The sequence below is a fragment of the Takifugu rubripes genome, chromosome 3 (assembly GCF_901000725.2).
Source record: "Takifugu rubripes chromosome 3, fTakRub1.2, whole genome shotgun sequence".
NCBI classification, from domain to species: Eukaryota; Metazoa; Chordata; class Actinopteri; order Tetraodontiformes; family Tetraodontidae; genus Takifugu; species Takifugu rubripes.
The window spans coordinates 10,636,165-10,654,687 of NC_042287.1; the positions used below are offsets into that span (position 1 = coordinate 10,636,165).

At 44.5% G+C, this 18,523-nt stretch overlaps 2 protein-coding genes across 14 annotated transcripts in view; both read right to left on the bottom strand.

The window, feature by feature from the left end:
- Positions 1-271: 271 nt before the first annotated feature.
- mybpha (myosin binding protein Ha) lies at positions 272-12,058 on the bottom strand. 4 transcript variants are annotated; one of them, XM_011602456.2, is made up of 13 exons: positions 11,691-12,047; positions 10,948-11,007; positions 10,721-10,786; positions 10,416-10,550; positions 9,853-10,020; positions 6,918-7,006; positions 6,608-6,803; positions 6,168-6,307; positions 5,695-5,854; positions 4,795-4,931; positions 2,161-2,347; positions 1,979-2,031; positions 272-613 (listed from the first exon to the last, which is right to left on the bottom strand). In XM_011602456.2, the coding sequence occupies exons 1-12, from the start codon at positions 11,926-11,928 to the stop codon at positions 1,991-1,993; spliced, it is 1,617 nt and encodes a 538-aa protein (XP_011600758.2). In that variant the 5' UTR covers positions 11,929-12,047; the 3' UTR covers positions 272-613; positions 1,979-1,990. The 4 variants fall into 4 exon arrangements, with proteins under 4 accessions (XP_011600758.2, XP_011600757.2, XP_011600756.2 ...); XM_011602455.2 differs by lacking the exon at positions 272-613 and adding an exon at positions 1,471-1,773 and having other exon boundaries at positions 11,691-12,048; XM_011602454.2 differs by lacking the exon at positions 272-613 and adding an exon at positions 1,471-1,754.
- Positions 12,059-13,752: 1,694 nt separating this feature from the next.
- The window catches only part of nav1a (neuron navigator 1a), a 57,978-nt gene continuing 53,207 nt past the window's right edge, over positions 13,753-18,523 (bottom strand). For all 10 annotated transcript variants that reach the window (XM_029834100.1, XM_029834097.1, XM_029834103.1 and 7 more), the window contains 10 exons: positions 18,361-18,449; positions 18,190-18,285; positions 17,891-18,062; positions 17,489-17,751; positions 17,254-17,405; positions 17,091-17,162; positions 16,700-16,905; positions 16,507-16,625; positions 16,231-16,419; positions 13,753-15,970 (listed from right to left, as the gene is read on the bottom strand). In XM_029834100.1, coding sequence (XP_029689960.1) covers positions 15,875-15,970; positions 16,231-16,419; positions 16,507-16,625; positions 16,700-16,905; positions 17,091-17,162; positions 17,254-17,405; positions 17,489-17,751; positions 17,891-18,062; positions 18,190-18,285; positions 18,361-18,449 — 1,454 coding nt within the window. In that variant the 3' untranslated portion in view covers positions 13,753-15,874. The remainder of the gene's footprint in view (positions 15,971-16,230; positions 16,420-16,506; positions 16,626-16,699; positions 16,906-17,090; positions 17,163-17,253; positions 17,406-17,488; positions 17,752-17,890; positions 18,063-18,189; positions 18,286-18,360; positions 18,450-18,523) is intronic.

The window sequence follows — 18,523 nt, forward strand, 5'->3', positions numbered from 1 at the left end:
CCCATCCAGCCATCAGCAGGAGGGCCCTCCCATATGTGCCTGGTCCTGCTCAAGGTTTCTTCCTGTTAAAGGGGAGTTTTTCCTTGCCACTGTTGCTTGTTGGGGGTCAGGCCCTGGGATTCTATAAAGCACCTTAAGACATTTTTGATTGTAACAGGCTGAATAAATTGACTTGGTTTTGATTTGATCATATTTGAGGTGTTGGACACACTCCTTGATTATTGAGTCTGTGCATTGTTAAGAAATGCATGTTCAAAAAAAATAAACCCAGTAAAATACAGGTTTTTATTACACAGCCTAAGTTGGAGAAGTCTCATCCTTAAAGATTCTCTGTTTGAGTCATACAGACGGAATACAGCAATATACTGTGACAAACATAGTAAATATGTCCTTACAAACATGCAGGCAACTAAAATTACAAACATATGAGCAAACTAGCTCAGGTGGTTGAGTTGTCCTTCCATACTGGGAGGAATGGGTCAATTATAATGTGCTGGTGTAGAGAAGAGGATGTGGAGATGATGGACTTCTGCCATTCGTGCCATTTTTCATTATGTACACACTGTAGCACAACCTTTGCTTTTTTCGCACTCCTGGTCAAATATTCTGGACACTATGAGAGAGGAAAAGGGGGGAAAAATCAGATTTGCTGGTATTCTGTCATTCAGTTCAGAGAAAAGATTGAGCAAGAAGCAAAATATAGGTATATTAGGTATGTTTCACTTCTGTATGAGATTACATAATAGTCATTAACTTTCTAATAAATATCCACAAAAGGGTGTAGCTATGGTATCTTTTTTACATTTATTTTAAAAGGGCAGATTTAGTTAAAATTCACTCTGTGTGTGTGTGTGTGTGTGTGTGTGTGAGAGAGAGACAGATCCCCATCATTTGGTTCCATTTCTGCCTTGGTAGCCCATTCTCCTGTCTTCTTATGGCACTCCTCACAGCCTGTTGACTCATGGTAATGTGAAGAGTTTGGCTGCGTGTCAGATCATCTGGAGTCTTTTTTAGAAGCTGCGGACTGCCGTACTGACATCACCTCCACACAGAGGCGCTCCCTTCCTAATCCACCTCGATTTTTCACCTCGGGGCACCCTTCCAAGTAGGACTTTGCCTCACATACACACTCCAGGCACGATCACGTCATCTTTGGGTGGCACACTTTACGCTCCACAAGAAAAAATGCACGACTGGTCCCCCGAGTATGTGCGGACAACTGTGAATTCAGGGGTGAATTCGCTCAAACGCAAGGAGGAAGCGTTCATTTGTAATCAGCCCAGCCTCATTACAGGCGGTTCAGGCAGGTATGTGACCCCATTTGTAGCATGAGCACGTGTGTGCTGCCAGCGAACGCCCCCTTCGAGTGCAAAACAGCAACATCGAGTTTATCTGTGTCATGTAGCGTCTTTCTGTTCTTGCTGATACACACATCAATAGTTTGTTCTCCATAGGACACAGTTTCAATATGGTTTGGCAGAAAAATTACCTTTATTACATAATTATTTGATTGCTCACATAGTTCACAAGGCTCAGCAAGCTTGAGAGTTTTACAGCGCCATAAAAAGAAGCACCGGTGGGGCCTGTTTATAGAAAAAACATTATCACTTGTCCTTCGTCTCTTCAGCGACCTTGAAGAATCTTGTTTCGACCTTTGTCAACACATCCTCGCTCAAAAACTTTCCACTGCGCTGCTTTTTCTCTGTCCTTTCTCTCTTCTTGATCCCCCTCCTATCACATCCGTCTTTTGTCAGCTGTTGGAGTGACACACTCCTAAAATTACCCACATGTCCAAGCAATCAAAAAGAGGCTGCATAAACACGGCATTTTTCATTCAGTTTCTGTTATGAATATTTGCTGCGTTAGCAAAATAAACAATGAACCATGTACAAAGGAGCTGACATGTTAAAAGCGTTCAAGGAGGAAGTATGTATGTCACACATAAAGCTTCTCACATAGCTCACATTTATTTACCTACCTTTCATGACATTTACTTTCCCCTCTCTTTGTCAGCATCTGGAACAATAATCTCTGTTGGAAGAGAAATATGATTTAAAATATGCCTTTTGAACCTGTGCATAAATCTAAAAAAAGAGAAGAAAATTGGTTTCCTAAATATGTAACCCAAGAGCTTTTGCCTGTATTTGCCAAGATACCTACGTTTGACCTCCAGCTTGCAGGAGACGGCGGCTTCTCCCTGGGCGTTCTTGGCTCTGCAGGTGTAAACGCCACCATCGAAGCAGCAAGGTTTACGGATCTCCAGTGAGCAAATGCCCTGATTGGAGATCTGCCGAAACTTGGGGTCGTCTCCAATGATCATCTGATTCTTCAACCACTCGATTTTAGGCTGAGAAGAGAAAAGGCATTTATACATGTAGGTCCTGTCAACTTGTGCAATCTGCGATGCTTCCTTTGTTAGTTTTTTTAAATATCATGTTTGTTTTTTTGCATCATAACACGGGCTGGTGTGTGATTGGCAGACATACTCTTTAGAAAAGTGCTCGATGAAAGTTGGGCGGTGATGTAACTGAAATCTTTTCCTGACCTGAGGTATGTGCTGCTTTGGGTTTCGGTGACGTTCTCTCTGCACGGATTTCTTCTCCGACTGTCTGCTTCATGCAAGGTGACCCTGGATATTGAATTTCACCTCAGCTGATGACTTTCTGAACAGCACGTATTAGCCAATCCTTACTAATGTGTGCAATCTGCGCTGCTTCCTATGACAAGTTTTCAAAATAGAAAACTCTATTTAAGGCAGTTAGGGAGCTGTCATCTCCAAAGTGAAAACTATGAGCATGTCAGCCATTAACGGTTATTTAGTTATATCGATGGCGCCTAACCACATGGAGAGACACGGCGGCTCATGATCCAATGATCACTGTCAGTAATCACACTGTGCCCAAACTGCTGACAAACTTAATTGCAAATGTACGGTAATCAGCGTAAAGTTTTTAAGCAATGTAGGGAACAGGACTTTCGATCCGTGCAGGAGATTTTGGGTAACAGTGACATCTCGCGGCAGCATGACCTTAAAGCAGCTATTTAAGGTTGCGATTTGCGGTCTTTGTGCACAATAGATGTCGGCAAAAATAAACATTTTAGGTTGAACAAAGACCGTGGTGCTAAACCTGCAAATTAAAATGCTTCGTTAGCGTTTCTAAATGGGGCTTTGATAGGTTGGGTTTTGTTGTGTGTGAGGACACAAATGTGTGCAGGGAGGGAGAGTGATGCTTTTTTTTTTTTTTTATCTCAAACACAGGGATTTTAATTACACAACTATCCTAAACTGAGACTTGGAATATTTCTGCAGGAATACCAAATGTGAAAAGGCAAATTAAACTCACAATGATTTGAGAAAATCTGAAGCACTCAGTCGGACTATCTTTGTGCATCCCTGTCTCTGGACTTCACACACACTGATAACTAATGTACTCTGGATGGGTGGTAAAAATAGGATCCTCGCTGATACAGCAACATCTGTACTCACCATGACAGGACAGGACAGGAGCCTATCCTCCTTATCAGTGTCCCCTCTTGACCATTACAACTTATCTGTTCTGTCTCTCTTCCCTCTCAGCTCCTCATGTGCATGTATGCAGCTCTTTATCACACACTGGGGCAAGTTAACACGCCACACACACACCTCTGCTGGAGATCCTTAATAAAGGCACGGTACAACACAAGTGTTAAAATATAATTGGGCCAAAAGAAACACAGGCCGAGAAGAAGGCAGAGTGTGAGCTTTGGTCACCGTAACCTGTGAGAAACAACGATCTGTGAGCGCAGATGTCGATGGACTCGTCTACTTCAGCAGTTTTATAATTGCGTGTGAAATATTGAGACATCCAGAGCATGTGGATCCCTTCCAGAATGTCGGGGGGGATTTAGTTGCTCTCTTTCGACAGATGATCAGCGGATATGTTTTTACACAGCTGAATGCTAATCCAAAGGGATGGGCAAACGACTCTTTTAGACACAGTTAACGTTCATAAATGTATGTCGTTTAAAGAGGCAAAGGTACGAATTGGAAACCGGATAGTTGTCGCATTGGAAGCTGTTACCTTATTGTAGATGGAGCCCTCAAGCTGTCAACATCCAACACCCTGTTTCACTGTAAAGTTCAACCACCGACATCTATCACCACCAAGCCCTGCTGCTTTTGACTTCAAGATTCTGATCATCAAAGTCTGGAGACAAGCTCCACAAGGGATTCAGTTCAGACTGATAATCATCATACCTGCCGCAACTTTTTCTGGGGGTATGAGCAACAACAGTTTTAACCACTGAAAGTAATCGCAAACTACATTTATATGTTTTGTCTGTCGCTAAACCCATATTTTTTGTTTGAAATATGGGCAGTGGCATTCTCAGACGGTGTAGCTGCTAACGTCCTTGGTGAGGAAAAAAAAAAGCCAAGGCCAAACAGGACGTATCATCAACTGCAATCAACCTTGCAAGCCACCAAAGCTTCCTGCGTAAGCCAGACAACTGTAAAGATATGTTTAACCAGCGCAGCAGCCCTCCAAGAACAGTGAGAGACATTCTGAAACTTCAATCAGACATTCCAGCGTAAGCCCTGCCCTCATTCTACAGCAGATCTTTATAGCAGTGATATTAATACCTCACTGGGCTCGGTATAAAACACACAAATGCAATTACGTATTGAGGCTCACCAATTAAGATGAAACTGATAATAACTGTAATTGCAGCTTTGCCACCCTTCCAACAGAAGCAAACCAGATCCAGGTACAAAAAAAGAGATAATAAGATTTACCAGGCAAACGTCTGTCTGACCTTTGGGGATCCGCGAACTGAGCACAGCAGCTTGGTGGTGTATCCAACTGTGGCGGCACGGTCACTCAATGGGGTGGTGAACTTGGGTGCCTCAGAGAAGTCGTGCTCGGGGTACTCCAGGGGCTTGTAGACAATACCTGTAGGCGCATTGAGCAACACAGCGACACATTTAAACTGAAGCACCTGAAGTGAAGTGCAGAACTTTGATGCTGCTGCTTCTGCAAGAAGAAATACTCACATTTCTGACTACATCTCATAGTTATGCTAACATTTAACTGAGCATATCTAAGTCATTGGATGACACTAATTGCAACTTAATATCGACTTTGATGAAGCTAAATATGATCTTACCTGGCTCATACAGCAGCACAACCCCAGAAATGTCAAATGGACAAACTATCAGTGGTTGTTCTCCATAAATAGCAGCCTCAGGTCCCCCAAGGCTGGCATTAGTTAAGCAATATAAAGCGCTAAATCCAGATGACTTCCTCTGGAAAAGCTTTCGCCAATACTGTGCTGTCGCCAGTGCTGATTTTTGATTTTTTGCGGTTGAGGGGTTCCCAAACAAAACCAACAGTTCTGAGTTAAAAATGTGTGCTGTTGAAATTGATCAACCACTTAATTCAGAAAGGTACCGACGACACCTCAACAGCACTTGTACAATATAAATGCTTACACATGTGAAGGGCACCGTCTGCTCTGCCAGCTCTATTAGTGTTATCAGAGCCTCTTGAACTTTCAGTAGCAGTTGAGCTCTGGCCAAGACGGCCACCTACACACATGCTGGAGTCTCAAGAACCTCATTAATCACCAGGTACAGATGGGCCTTGCTGACGCTGAGCCACCACACTCTTCCTCTGGTCAAGAAAATGACGAGAGATGGTATTTGAAGGAGGTCACCTGTCTTCTGGATGGTGGCCACTTCCTTGGTGACAGCACTGGTTTCGCTGGTGCCCACTTTGTTCTGAGAGAAGACTCTGAAGCTGTACGAGTTGCCCATGATGAGGTCCGAGATGGTGGCATTGAGCCTGTGGTAGTTCTCCAGCACAGTGAACCACTCCTGCAGGGGGAGACACAACAGACAGTCTCCAGTGAGCAGTTTGGACTTCCGGAACGTCAAAAAGATCTACTATTTCAAGAAACTGCAAAAGCAGAACCCATGTTAGAATTATTTGTTATGTTTGTTTATAGTTATTTGATGGTCATAAAACTGGATGAAACACCACGATTGACATGTGAGCTCAGCTAGCGACTGGGAGGGCAACTGTACAGGCAGACACCAGACACCACCGTGCTGCTAAAGCATCTGGCCCCGAATGATGTCACTAGCTTTAAGTTACAGAACCAGGTTTGGAATTGAATATGTGGCATACCTCGGTCTTTCTGTCAGCCTTCTGGATGGTGTATCCTGTGATTTCTGTGTTACCATTGTCCTTAGGTGGGGTCCATTCCAGGGCTGCGTTGAAGCCCCAAACATCGACCAGCTTCATGCTGGCAGGAGGACCAGGCAGCTCTAAGCAGACAAATATTCTACATTCAAGCTAAATTCAAATCAGAAGGCAACTTCAGTCCAAACATGGACCGGATTTTTGTGCTGCAACGCTCTCACACACTATAAGAGGTAGCAGCTGACAACACGTTCAAACATGGTGGTGGCCAAAGGTGCCATCGTCAGAGGTGTGATATATGCTGACAAGTGCATTGGATTTCTTGCACCGTGAGTCACGGGTCTCAGTCACAGGGTCTGCAATAAGTCATCATGTCCCCCTTTTACATGCTTGACTGAGAGTAAACAAAGACAGTTGGGTCTCACCCACTATCTGAAGAGTGATGGTGGCTTTGTCTTCTAAGCTGTCCACTTTCACAGTCATCTCATAAACACCCGAGTCGTCCCTCTGAGAGCTGCGGATAAACAAGATGCTGTCCTTGTCGCTGTTCCGAATGTTTACCCTCTTTTTGTCTATGGGCTGACCGTCTTTGAGCCAGGACACCACAGGCTTTGGCTTCCCCTGGTGTATGGAAAAAGTTAATGTTATCTTCCAATGTCTCCATATCTGATAGACAATTTGTGGTCTTAGATGGTGAGCATGTGTGTGTGTGTGTGTGTGCGTGTGTTGGCTTACAAGAAAAGGGATGACAAGGTTGATTTGTGCTCCAACCTGCTTAACAAAACGGGTTCTGAGGGCACGGGGCATTCGGATCTTGGGACGGTCTGGAAACACAATAAAAGAGGTCAAGGTATCTTACCTTCTGCCACATGAATCCTCCTGTGTATGCAACAGATATTTCACACCTAAATATATTTCTTGACAAAACAATTTAAAACCGCTGGCTGTGTGCTCCAGAGCCAGATCGGATTTCCAGGACAGAGTGGTCTAAACAGACCAACCACCACTGGAAAAGCTGACAAAGGGAACATGATTACAAGAGCTAAAATAAGCATCCAAATGTATTGAGTACAAATGTCACTGTCCAGCCAGGTTTTTTAAGATATAAAGTATAACATATGACCATGAACTCATTTGTATTGCAAATTTCCTTTTTCACAATGTGACAGCTGTTCCGTTATTGATATCAATAATAAACACTATGTCTTTTCAAGGATTGACAAAAACCAATACATGAATACATAAAATGAAGACATCGTATTCACTGTAAAAAAAAAAAAAAAGTGTTTCCAGGAAGATGTGAAGGAAAAATTCCACAGGTCAACCTTATCTGTGCAAAGAAATACAAGCCAGCTAAAGAAAGCTAAAGAAGGACAAGACAGGGTACAGTAACTGGGTAGAGAGGGGCAAATGAGGGGGACCCTGCAATCAGAAGCTCTCAAAATAGTTCTGGAGACACTTTGGATGAACCCCAACACGTGTTTCCTCGTGTCCTGTGCAACGAAGCAGCAGGAAATATGTCATCACCCTCAGCTGCTTTAAAAACATTAAGTCCTGCAGATGCATCAGCTGTCAAAACTGTCAGAGGCTCCGCGGAGTTGCCTCATCAATAACACTATGTTCCTCTTTAAAATGCTGTTGCGGAAGCACAACATTAAAAAAGTTTACACTGTAACGCCCTTATAGGGGTCATTATTGGCACTTTGATAAAAATGAATAACATTGAAATAACATTGCCCCACCCAGCCCTAGTTGGAGCCATGACTAATGAAATATGGCTGAAATAGCGCTGCAGTTGTGCATTTGTGACTTTACCACTATGCTGAATGGATGCTTTCAGAACAGGTGGCAAGTATCAAACGCGGTTTTACTGCACTGACAAATACAAGTACCTCAGCCACCTCCCTTCTCCCCAATTCTCTCAAAACACATTCTCCCCTCCCCCTCTCTCCCCCCCATATAATCCAGATTGTTGTCTCGTTCGTCCCACTGTCCTCATCCTAACATTTGTCACTGTGACGCTGCTGAGATCCGGCCCCTGGAACCATCATTCCCCACGAGGATCAGATCTGCCTCCAGATTTGGCTCAGACTCTAATCCTTGCTAATCAGCACACTTCCCAGCAATGCCCTGAAGCGATGCGGGCATTACAGAAACCAGCGACCCACAAGTGTTCCTGCAAACAATCCGTAATCTGCCTTTGTCTCTGGATAAAGTGCCTATGTGGGGGGCTTTCAGCGTGTTTAGGGACAGTATGTCTTCATCAGAAGCTCATATTTGTTGATGAGCGTCTGGTCACGGTGGAAAGCAACTGACTCGCAGCTGATTTTACCCCCAACAAGTCACCCAGAATCCATTAATTAGGCTCATATTACATTCCTGTCAGTTGACAAGCAACTCCGGTTGCACAACTGCATTTCTCCATTGAAGCTTCCTGTGACGGTAGCACCAATTCGGACTGTGTAGAGAACATAATTGCATTATCGGTGCTGTCCCGCTGAAAGGAAAAGTGCAAAATGTGTGGGCATGATGTCAGAGGGAGGGTTGAAGCTCTCAATGCAATAACACTTCTAACCCTGTGCAGAGATGAGATTTGGTGCATCAGTTAGGTGCATTTTGGGACATGCATGCGTGCAGGAATAACCCAGAATATCCTGCTGTATGAAGACAGTTACTGAGCGAGCATAGTTTTATGTCATTTGCATCCCAACCAGATTTAAGCCAACTCATGAAAACTGAAACCAATAGTGAGTTCATCTCAGTATCCTGGAAAAACCTCTGCTGGTTTGGAAATGTTCAGTGCTTGGATTGCTGCTAACAGGATCACATCTTTGGCACCACCAAGGCCAACATTGAATTCCAAACCACACAATTCTTAACCTCTAACTGTAATAATGGCTGCAAGAAGCAATTTTTTTCCTTTTAATGTTGAATAGAAGACTACAATATTTTGCACATCGACTGCTTTGAAAATGTAATAACAGGAACTAATTTTATGCTATAAATATGGTAACAGATGCACTGTAACAGGCATAACCTCATTAGGTGATATCTGTGACACACATCAGCTCAATAACCGCCACTATGCAGCCTGCTAAAGGGAGCAGGTGATGGTGAGATGACAGTGACAGCGATGAAGTCAGACCTCAGTTTTTTTTAGCATAAACTTTTAAGGTAAAGTCAGCAGGACGCCGAAGGGCCACAAACAACAAACCTGTGTGAACAGAAGACTCCTGGAGTAAACTTTTGAGCTCAGTTTTTGTGTGTCGATCCTGTAGTCAAGGCGTACAAGTGCAAGATTGATGTGCAACTATTGAAAGGGCTTGTCAGCACCTGTGTGATTTATGTGTATATGTTGTGCAGTTCATTTGAGTCACAGGCAGTTAATACCGCCGTGACCCCCCACCCACCCAACCCCCCCTTCCTTCCTGGTTGCAACTTGAGTATTTTAAGGATAGGTCATCACTTACAACTAATAGAGGAGCTGCTGATAAAGAGGTCAGAGGCAGACATTTAAAAGCTGTTTCACGCCAGAGACAACACCTCACGGGAAGGCTGATTTTAGAGTTCCCTGCTGCTGTTGTGTGCAACTCCAACTTGTTGAGAAATAACCGGCTTGAACATGTTGAGAGTCATCTGGTTGAGAGGAGCTGTTTAGGCGGCTACTCACCAACAACTTCTCGGATCGGCACGGGATCTGAGAGTGTACAGGGCTCACTGCGGCCACCAGGGTTTACAGCCACCACGCGTACGTGCAGCAGGTCCCCGGCTGTCAGATTCTTGATGCAGTAGCGGTTACTTGGGGTCAGCTCCTCGTTAGCAGTAATCCAGTCTGTTGCTGATGAAACAAACAGCAGCTGTGGTGTGAAAAAGTCTGTTTAGCACCCACTATACCAAAGAATTAGCTAACTTAATGAACTTATGTTTCAATATACTTCTCTCTTCCCTACAAAGTGGAGTCAATCGTCACTTGTTAAGTGGTTTATTGCCTGTCGACACACATTTACCGACAAGCCTGCACTAAAGAGTCCTCTTTGGCCACCATAATGAAATCTCAGAAGCCATGCTGTCATCTACGCAAACGGGCAAGGCTAAAAGTGGTCTCAGGAGATACAGTGACATGCTGCCTGCCGTATACGGCCCGAGCGCAGCCATGAATCTATCTGCCCCCCTGTCACTGTTGTGGGGACAGGTGCAACTACACATGCACACGCACACAGTAACACAACTTACTCCCATCCTTGCAGTACTCGATGATGTATCCGTCCAGGCCGGAGTCTCCGAGGGTCTCTGGTGTCTTCCACTTAATGGTGAGGCTGGACTCGTTCACATCGTCGACAGAGACGTTCTGGGGAGCGCTGGTGGGGACTGAAGGAGGTTGTGATGAGGGTTGGTGAGAGAGAAGCACAAAACAGAAGAAAGGCGCAGCTCTTTGATAATCAGCTGTGGGATGATTCTGTGTAGATTCTAAAGTGTCATCTAAAATATAAATGTCCGACAGACATTTCTGTATTTCAGTGGGTAATTGATGAATTTACCTGCGGGAGGAGGTGGTGTGGGGGCCTTTGGTGGCTCCTCAGCTGGAGCAGCTTCTGCTGGAGCAGCTAGCATCAAACAAATAAGCTGTTAATGAAAGAAATTATAACACAAGTAATAAAGACATCACAAAGACTAATATCCAAGTATTATTCAACCAACTACAGACATGATGGATTCCCTTGTTTTCTCTGCAGTGTGTTTGGAACAATGTTGTGCGGTGGTTTACCGTCTGCTGGAGCATCTCCATCTGGAGCAGCAGCACCTTCTTCTGCAGCAGGCGTCACCTCTAGGATAAATGCCAGTGGGAAAGGCCATTAGTGAGTCAAGTGGGGTGACGATCAAACACTCACATGATAATCTGTTCAAATTGATCCCTCACAATTTTGGAACTTAATCACCTAATGGTGAGAGATACATTATTATCGCGTAGCAGTTGAGGAGCACGGGCTCGTCCAATCGGGTCTCACTTGACCGAAAGTCCCTACAGCCATCAATTTAAGTTAATCTTATATGTTGTTCATATGCCAGAGTGGAAATATAACTAAGTGAGGAATCGGAAAGGGTTTTAAAGAAAAGATGCAGTGTGTTGCTGTTATTTTCCAAACCTGGACCAGTGACATGAATAACTGTCACATTCTATTCAACTTCTTTTTTAATATAAATGGTCAATATCAATGCAATAAACAGATTAATGAATACAAACACCTAAATAATAACTTGGAAAAGGGTGCAAGTGTTTTGGAGCCTAAATTGGCAAGACAATACAATAAGCATAGATAATGAATAAGGTAGCCCATATTCAAGACTATGAAAATGTTATTTCATCATAATTTCAACAAAAAACTAAAAAAGTTTGTAAATTTGTTTTATTTCCAACAGCAACGTTAAATTCAGCAGTATAACTGAGGGTCACACCTATTTGATGGCTAACTTCTCTAAATAAGCCTCACTTATCGAGCAGGTTCCCACCTGGAGCGCTTCCCTCAGCAGCCGGAGCCTCCTCTGCAGCTGCAGCGGGGGCTGCATCCCCCCCAGGAGCCGGACATGCGTCGCTGACCTGCGGCTCGGCTGGAGCAGCTTCGGCGGGGGCGGCCTCTGCAGGTGGAGCCTCAACAGGAGCGGGTTCGGGCTCCGGGGCGGGCTCAGGCGCCTTTTTGACAGCCTTCTTGACAGGGGACTTCTTGATGGGAGCAGGTTTGCTTGGCATGGTGCTGACAGTCGGCCTGTCCTCCAGGTTGAAGCAGACAAGCTGGCTTCGGTCATATATATAGCGTGAGGTTGGGTGGGCTGGTGGACAACTCCACCCATTCCATCACTTGCAAACGCCTCCCCATCCAATCACATGCTTAATTCAATAATAAATGTTTTAAACCCTCCTTTAGCCATCTAAACTTTTCTTTGGTGCGTCATAAAAACGCTTTAAATTTCCCATCTTAATAGATGATTAAGGATAAGGAGTGAAAAAAAAATGTAAAAATGTATATCTTTTTTAAAAAAAAAAAGAAGCAATATAATCTACAAAAATTTGATATATTTAAACAGTTTTTTTAAAAAGTCAATACTTATAATACCTAAATTGTGACGGGTGCAGTTTAGGACCCAAAAGCAGCACTCTGGAAAGCTGGACCGTAGTAATGACTTTTATTAACCCACGGGCAAACAGGAACTCAGGCAGACCAGGAAACACAGGAAATAGTCCGTTCTTCTGGGCCCGCACAAAGTCTATGGGTTGCAGGCTCGGGGAGTGGGACGAGCAGCAGCGAAGTCGGGGCCGGGCGGAGAAGTCTAAACCAGGTGAACCGACAGGCACCAGAGACGCTGAGGCAGAAGTCGTAGTCAGGGGCAGAACGCAGGTAGGTTGTCTGGGGAACAGGCAAGGCAGGCAGAACGAAGACAGGCAGGGTCGGTAACGGGTAATCCGGCAGGGAAACAACGCTGGAAAGTCTTGCATGAGAGCAGAAGAACAATCTGGCACTGAGTGTGAGGCTGGAGAATATATACACTGGTAGGTGAGCTGATTGATGAGTGAGGGCAGGTGTGTGATCAGTGACTGAGAGCAGGTGTGGTGATCAGTGACTGAGAGCAGGTGTGTGATCAGTGACTGAGAGCAGGTGTGGTGATCAGAGGGTGTGGTGTGAGCAGGGCAGTGGAAAAGTACTGGGACAGGAGGGAACTGGAGAAAAGGGGCTGTGACATAAATTTAGATTTTTATTTTCTTAACGTGATTTGAGCTCTGACTAGGACGAAGATAGTCCCTTTCTTTGCCCCAAAGAGTATAAACTGTAACAATAAATAAAAACACAACTACAGTGACACAATTACCACCTATGAGCCCCCCGCCACACACACACACACTTGCAAGGCATCAGCCCAAACACCCACACCCAGACTATATCCTCAGCAAAGTGTGTCTACAGTATAAAGTTTTATAAAATATGAGCTCATATATTTATAAAAGTTTACTGAATTGAAAAATATTTGTTAGGTCTCTGTTGTTAAATCATTTGAAATGTTTTAACGTGCTATATTCCCCCCCCCCCCCCCCCCCCCCCCCCCCCCCCCCCCCCCCCCCCCCCCCCCCCCCCCCCCCCCCCCCTTCCCAGGTCCCTGTATTCTTAGCAAATATAAACGGTCAATTGAGGGCCAACTATTAACTCCAAGTCCACATTTATAGCTGTGTGTGTGCAGGTCCACCAGCCTCAGTTTCCATTAAAAAAAGGTGTCAAAGTTGTCCCCTTTTGTAGTCTTGGTGCTAAGCGTATGACTGTCTGGCCGAGTGCCACACTTCATGTCACCATGCAGAGAAATAAACTCATGGAGCCAAGAAAGAGACACGTCTGCAGAGACAGGACTCGCGCCTTTCAGCTGGAATAAATGTTTCAGACCAACGCATTCAATTTGGCATTAGTCTGTGCCAAAAAGTTGAATAGGTTTTTCTGTTCTTTGTGCAACCTATAATAAAAGTCCTAAATATACTCTCACAGTAGCCAGAGGCTCCTTGTATGGACAACTGAATAAAGCAGACAGGAAGTGATGTGAAAAAGATGGCATGATTTTATTGTGTCCTCTGCTCAATGTTAGACATATGGAATTTGATGTATTTATAGAGACATGCCACACAACCGTTACCAGCCGCACCTCCACCTCTGAAAGCAAGTGGCGCTTCCTCCAGCAGGAAGACAATAAAACCCCAACGATGCCCGATTTCTGCATACAGAGGCCATAAATCTTCTCTCAGTTCTTTACACTTTGATTGTTGTCGCAGATGCACTATTTACAGTGTTTACAACAGTGATGTCATGTACAAAAGAGGGGGAAAAACATTTACAAACATCTGCATATTAAAAGAAAAGTCTGCACTTAAAAACAAACATAAATAGAGAAAGATATCCACTTATTTAAAAAGAAAAATCTCTCTCGTGATAAGGTTAAGTGTGGCCGGTAGGTCCAATGAAGTAAAACTTTGGGAAACACATCAAGGACGCATGCTTTCACGTAATATTTCCAGGCAAACGTCTGCCTCTACTGTTGCTCCAGACACTTAAGCGACGTCTCAAAGATCCTTGAACTCTTTCATATTTGTATAAATGCATCGCACAAGCAGCCAGGTCACAATACACATTCTCATCTACTGCACGCTGGACTGAAACACATCCTTTACCAGCAAGATGAAAGGTCAACCCACCTGAACCTGGGTATCAGGGTGAAGACTTTAAAAGCGACATCAGAGTAGGCGGGAGGAAGTGATGACATTTCCTCCAGAACTGAGGCCCCTGTGTGGAAGTTTAAAGCAGCTCAAGCGCAACTTTAGGCCAAATTGTGTTTCAGGCACAGATAGACGTAGGCATTATGTCTCTACTTTACACTAGCACCTTGTGGAAATAACGAACATCCCACCAGAAACAGCATCTGAGGTGCTTTAAATCCTCTAGTCTATACGCTCTCCTTCTTCCCACAAGAACAGGTTGTCAATTTATCTGCAATAAATACTCTGCAAGCTAACTGCAAATGAATGGAAACTGTTTTTATCTGCTGGGAAAAAAATGTAAGCTATCAAAGATATAAAATGCTGTGAGCAATGATTTTGTCTCCACTTTACTGAAGTGTGATGAAGAACAAGATGATAGAGGTGCCTGACTGTCTGAGACTGCTGTAGGTGCTCCATACAGATGACTGGTGAAGAATACAGTATAAAAACCCTATAAAATCAACATTTTCAAAGGTGTATTGGCAGCTATTACAATTGATTTGTGTGTTTCAAAACCATTCACCGGTATATGTAACTATATACATGTTTATTTAAATTTTAAGATTATGAGGATCAGAATGATTATTTATTACTTTGTTTATGATATATTAATGTAAGAAAGTAGCAGCACTGATTTGATTTTGCTCATGACCCCCCCTTCCCAAACCAATTCATGATTTAACCATGCAGTCTAACAAGAGTTGCACTGAAACGAACTGGAAGACATTCAAAGCCACTTTCATAGTTGTTTCTGTTCTCTGTACTAAGCATATGCAAGAATTCAGAAGGCTTAGACAGCACCAAGGCAGGAAACAAAGAAATTCTGCCATCTACAGGAGATATAAGTGAACTACACAATTTGGCCAAAGTCACCCTCTAATTGATTCACAGTCACGGACACAGTCTCCTAAAATCTAGATGACCAGTAAAAAATAAAGTGCATTTTTTTCTGTTGAGTAACAATCCCTATCTAATCACACTGGACAAGAAATCCACTGTGAACACAACCAAAGGAGGGGAAAAAAAGTAGAGTCAGCACCAACTGAAACAGTAAAAGCTGTGGTACCCATTATCAAAAGGGTTGGCCATGATCAGTAGGTTATAGGCGATATTTTGCATCATACTATATGGTTACCATGCATTTGCAGATGTAGCGACCACCCATCTGGTCCCAAGGTCAGAAAAAGAGACCATTCCTTCCCTGACAAGATTGCCACCGCTTACATGAATGGAGTTTGTCCACCCAAACCCGGGACTGTAGGGTGGAGCAAGCCCGTCGTCCAAAGGCCTTACATCTGCCCTTTCCTTACAGTTAGCATTGCAGCTGAGCACGTCGTTACACACCGAGTCTGTAATGTCTTATTGGGTCAGCTGTAGGAGCTCCAGAGCTTTGACTAAAGGGGCATCAAAATGTCGCCTGCAGGGTGGGATCCAGACAGCCCTCTCTTTCTGGAGATTCAATGTAGTTAGCCGACTCCTGGAGCTTCAGCAGCATGGCCATCTGGGTGACAGGCAAAGGCAAGTTAAATACATAATGAAGAGTGAAATACTTGTTCACCAATGAAGGAGTGTAAAAAAACAACAACTGTGTTTTGGTTCATTTTGCTATTTTATCTGAGATTATTAGCAAGCACTAAAGGTTTACGATGCTAGTTTCTGTCTGCACACTGACCATGCACTGTCTGACATGCTGACCTCAGGCCCACTTAGTCTCCCACTCTTTAACCAAACCCTCCCCCATATTCATCTCTTCTCCCTCACCAGTGGGTCTGACTCCAGAGTGCTGGGCGGGGGTGTATCTTTCGGAGGCTTCTTCTCCTCACTTTGTGGACCTACACTAGGAGGAGGTAGATGAAATAGCCTTGACTGGTCTTGTTGGGCATTGGGCCAAGGAAGGGTCCCTCTCACCCACTCCACTGGGTCCTCCCAGACAGCCTTCTGACCATGGACCTGAAAGAAAGTTAGAGAACATTTGATTAAAGTAGATGATCAACAGTGTTTTAGTACTTGTTTTATACTTAAGGGAACAGTGTTCACCTTGATGCCATCTTTGGCCCCCTCCTGCAGGTATGGTATGATTGAGTGGTTCCACAGGTCAATGAACCACGGCCGGAACTCCGCAACCGAAACCGGACACGACAAGAAGAAGCAGGGACCTAACGGAGACAGAAACGTCGCGCTGAGCAAATGCTCTCTGCCAAAGCCGGTCACATACTGCAATGTTTCTCACCTATGAGAAAGTCTGAAGTGCTGTACTTCTCCAGGAAAGTGTGGAGATGGTACCAAAGCTGTGGTACCCAGTCAAGTAAGCAAAGAAGAGCCTGGCGGTGTGCCGAATCCTGCTCCTTCTCTTGGTGGGCTTCCACCGCTTTACGATGCAGGTACCTCAGTAGGAAGCCATTTGCAGGTTCCACATTGTTGGAGAATGTCAACATCCTGCAATAACAATGTAGAAAACTGATTTAGATTAATGCTTCTTAACTGTCTTACAAATGTAATACTGTAAAAACGTAGGAGAAAGACGTAACTTTACAAACATTCATTCTTTTGATACAAGAGCTTAGTTTTGCTTTGAATCTGTGACCAGTGGCTCATAGATCCTGTGGCTCAGTTGTACTCACCTGAAGCTAAGGTGCAGTCCGTGGTTAGACGTCATCTTAACAGGCTGGTTGGTTGTTCCAATGACGTAAGGGCTGGGGGGAAAAAAGTAAATACAAAATGATGTGCTTGCAAAACCATATCGTATCCAAACTGTCCAGGGGAGCAGCGGCGCTGGTGACTCACCATTTGTGGTACTTGCAGGTCAGAGCTGCATTAACAAGCTCAGTGACGGCTCCTGCGTCACTGATATCATCTATAATAACGACCAGAGGCACTTCTCCTCCGCTTTCTCTGTCAATATGGTTGGCCAGGTCGGAAAGATACAACTGCAACTCCTGTAAAAGGAAAAAAAGTGAATGAAAACTTGATGAAACTTGAAGCTTCAGGACAACAACGTACTCTGTGAGAGAGGTGGTACCTTTTGGGACTGGTGATGCAAGTTGAAGGTGACGGCAGAGCTGCGACTCAGGACGTACGGCTCATGGTCAACCTCTGTGTCGGCTCTGCTGCGCTCCAGTAGGTAACGGGCCAGACGGTGAGCCAGGTGGGTCTTTCCCGTCCCGCTGGGTCCAGACAGAACCAGGCGCTTGTGCTTCAGCAGCAAGCTGATGTAGTGCAGCATCATTGGCTTTGGAATCATCGTCTCGAACACCAGCGAGTCGACGCACTTCTCCCTGATGCCTGGGGAGAGAAGATGCAGCGACTCGTTAAGAAATTTAAAATAAGAACTATTTCAGAATAATTTCCAAAGCAATTATCAACATCAGTGCAAATACTATTCAGTACTCAGAAAGTGGATGCATGAAAGAGAATTATTGACCTTTCAAAGTGACAAATATCCGAGCTGAACCAGCGCAGAAACAACGATGGGGTGAGAACTGAGGTTCAGCCCCCCCTATCACCCGCTGCCCCCCCTGGCTCAGCTGGTACATGTGCAGCGAATCACAGGACAAACCCAGGCTGGCAGTTGGATCCACTTGGGTTAGGTAATCCTGGGAAGAACAGATGCATCGTACAGTTTAATGCATCAGTAATCTAACAGGCCTCCTAAAAATGTCTGATTACAATATCAGGAACGTTCTTCCTGTATGCATGCTTCAAGGAGAACCTCTGATATACCTTGAAAGTCTTTGCGATAAGAGTGTCGAGGGAGGCCCAGTCAGTCCTGGCACTGACGGGCACTGAGCCCAGGTAGAATTCCTGCTGCTTGGCATCCTAAAAGAGAAAGAGTGGATCGCCTTTCAAATAAAAGCGACCAATATTATGATGCACAGCGTCAAAGGTGTTTACCTCTGTTTGATCTGCAGTGCGGACCACTACACGCGCGCACAGCTCATCCGGCTGGGAGGAAACACTTAACGTGTCAACTGAAGACGTATCTGGACATAGGACGGTTTCCAAGGTTATTGATGGGACATTGATACTTGCTGGTGTGGACAGAGGAGAATCTGCC

Bases quoted from the DNA above. Each gene is read 5' to 3' on its own strand.
- mybpha (XM_011602456.2), bottom strand. From the start codon at position 11,928: ATGCCAAGCAAACCTGCTCCCATCAAGAAGTCCCCTGTCAAGAAGGCT. The intron at 6,804-6,917 runs GTAAGCCAACAC...TCCATACACCAG, and splicing joins ACCTTGTCATCCCTTTTCTT to GGGAAGCCAAAGCCTGTGGT. The intron at 5,855-6,167 runs GTATGCCACATA...CTCCCCCTGCAG, and splicing joins AGGCTGACAGAAAGACCGAG to GAGTGGTTCACTGTGCTGGA.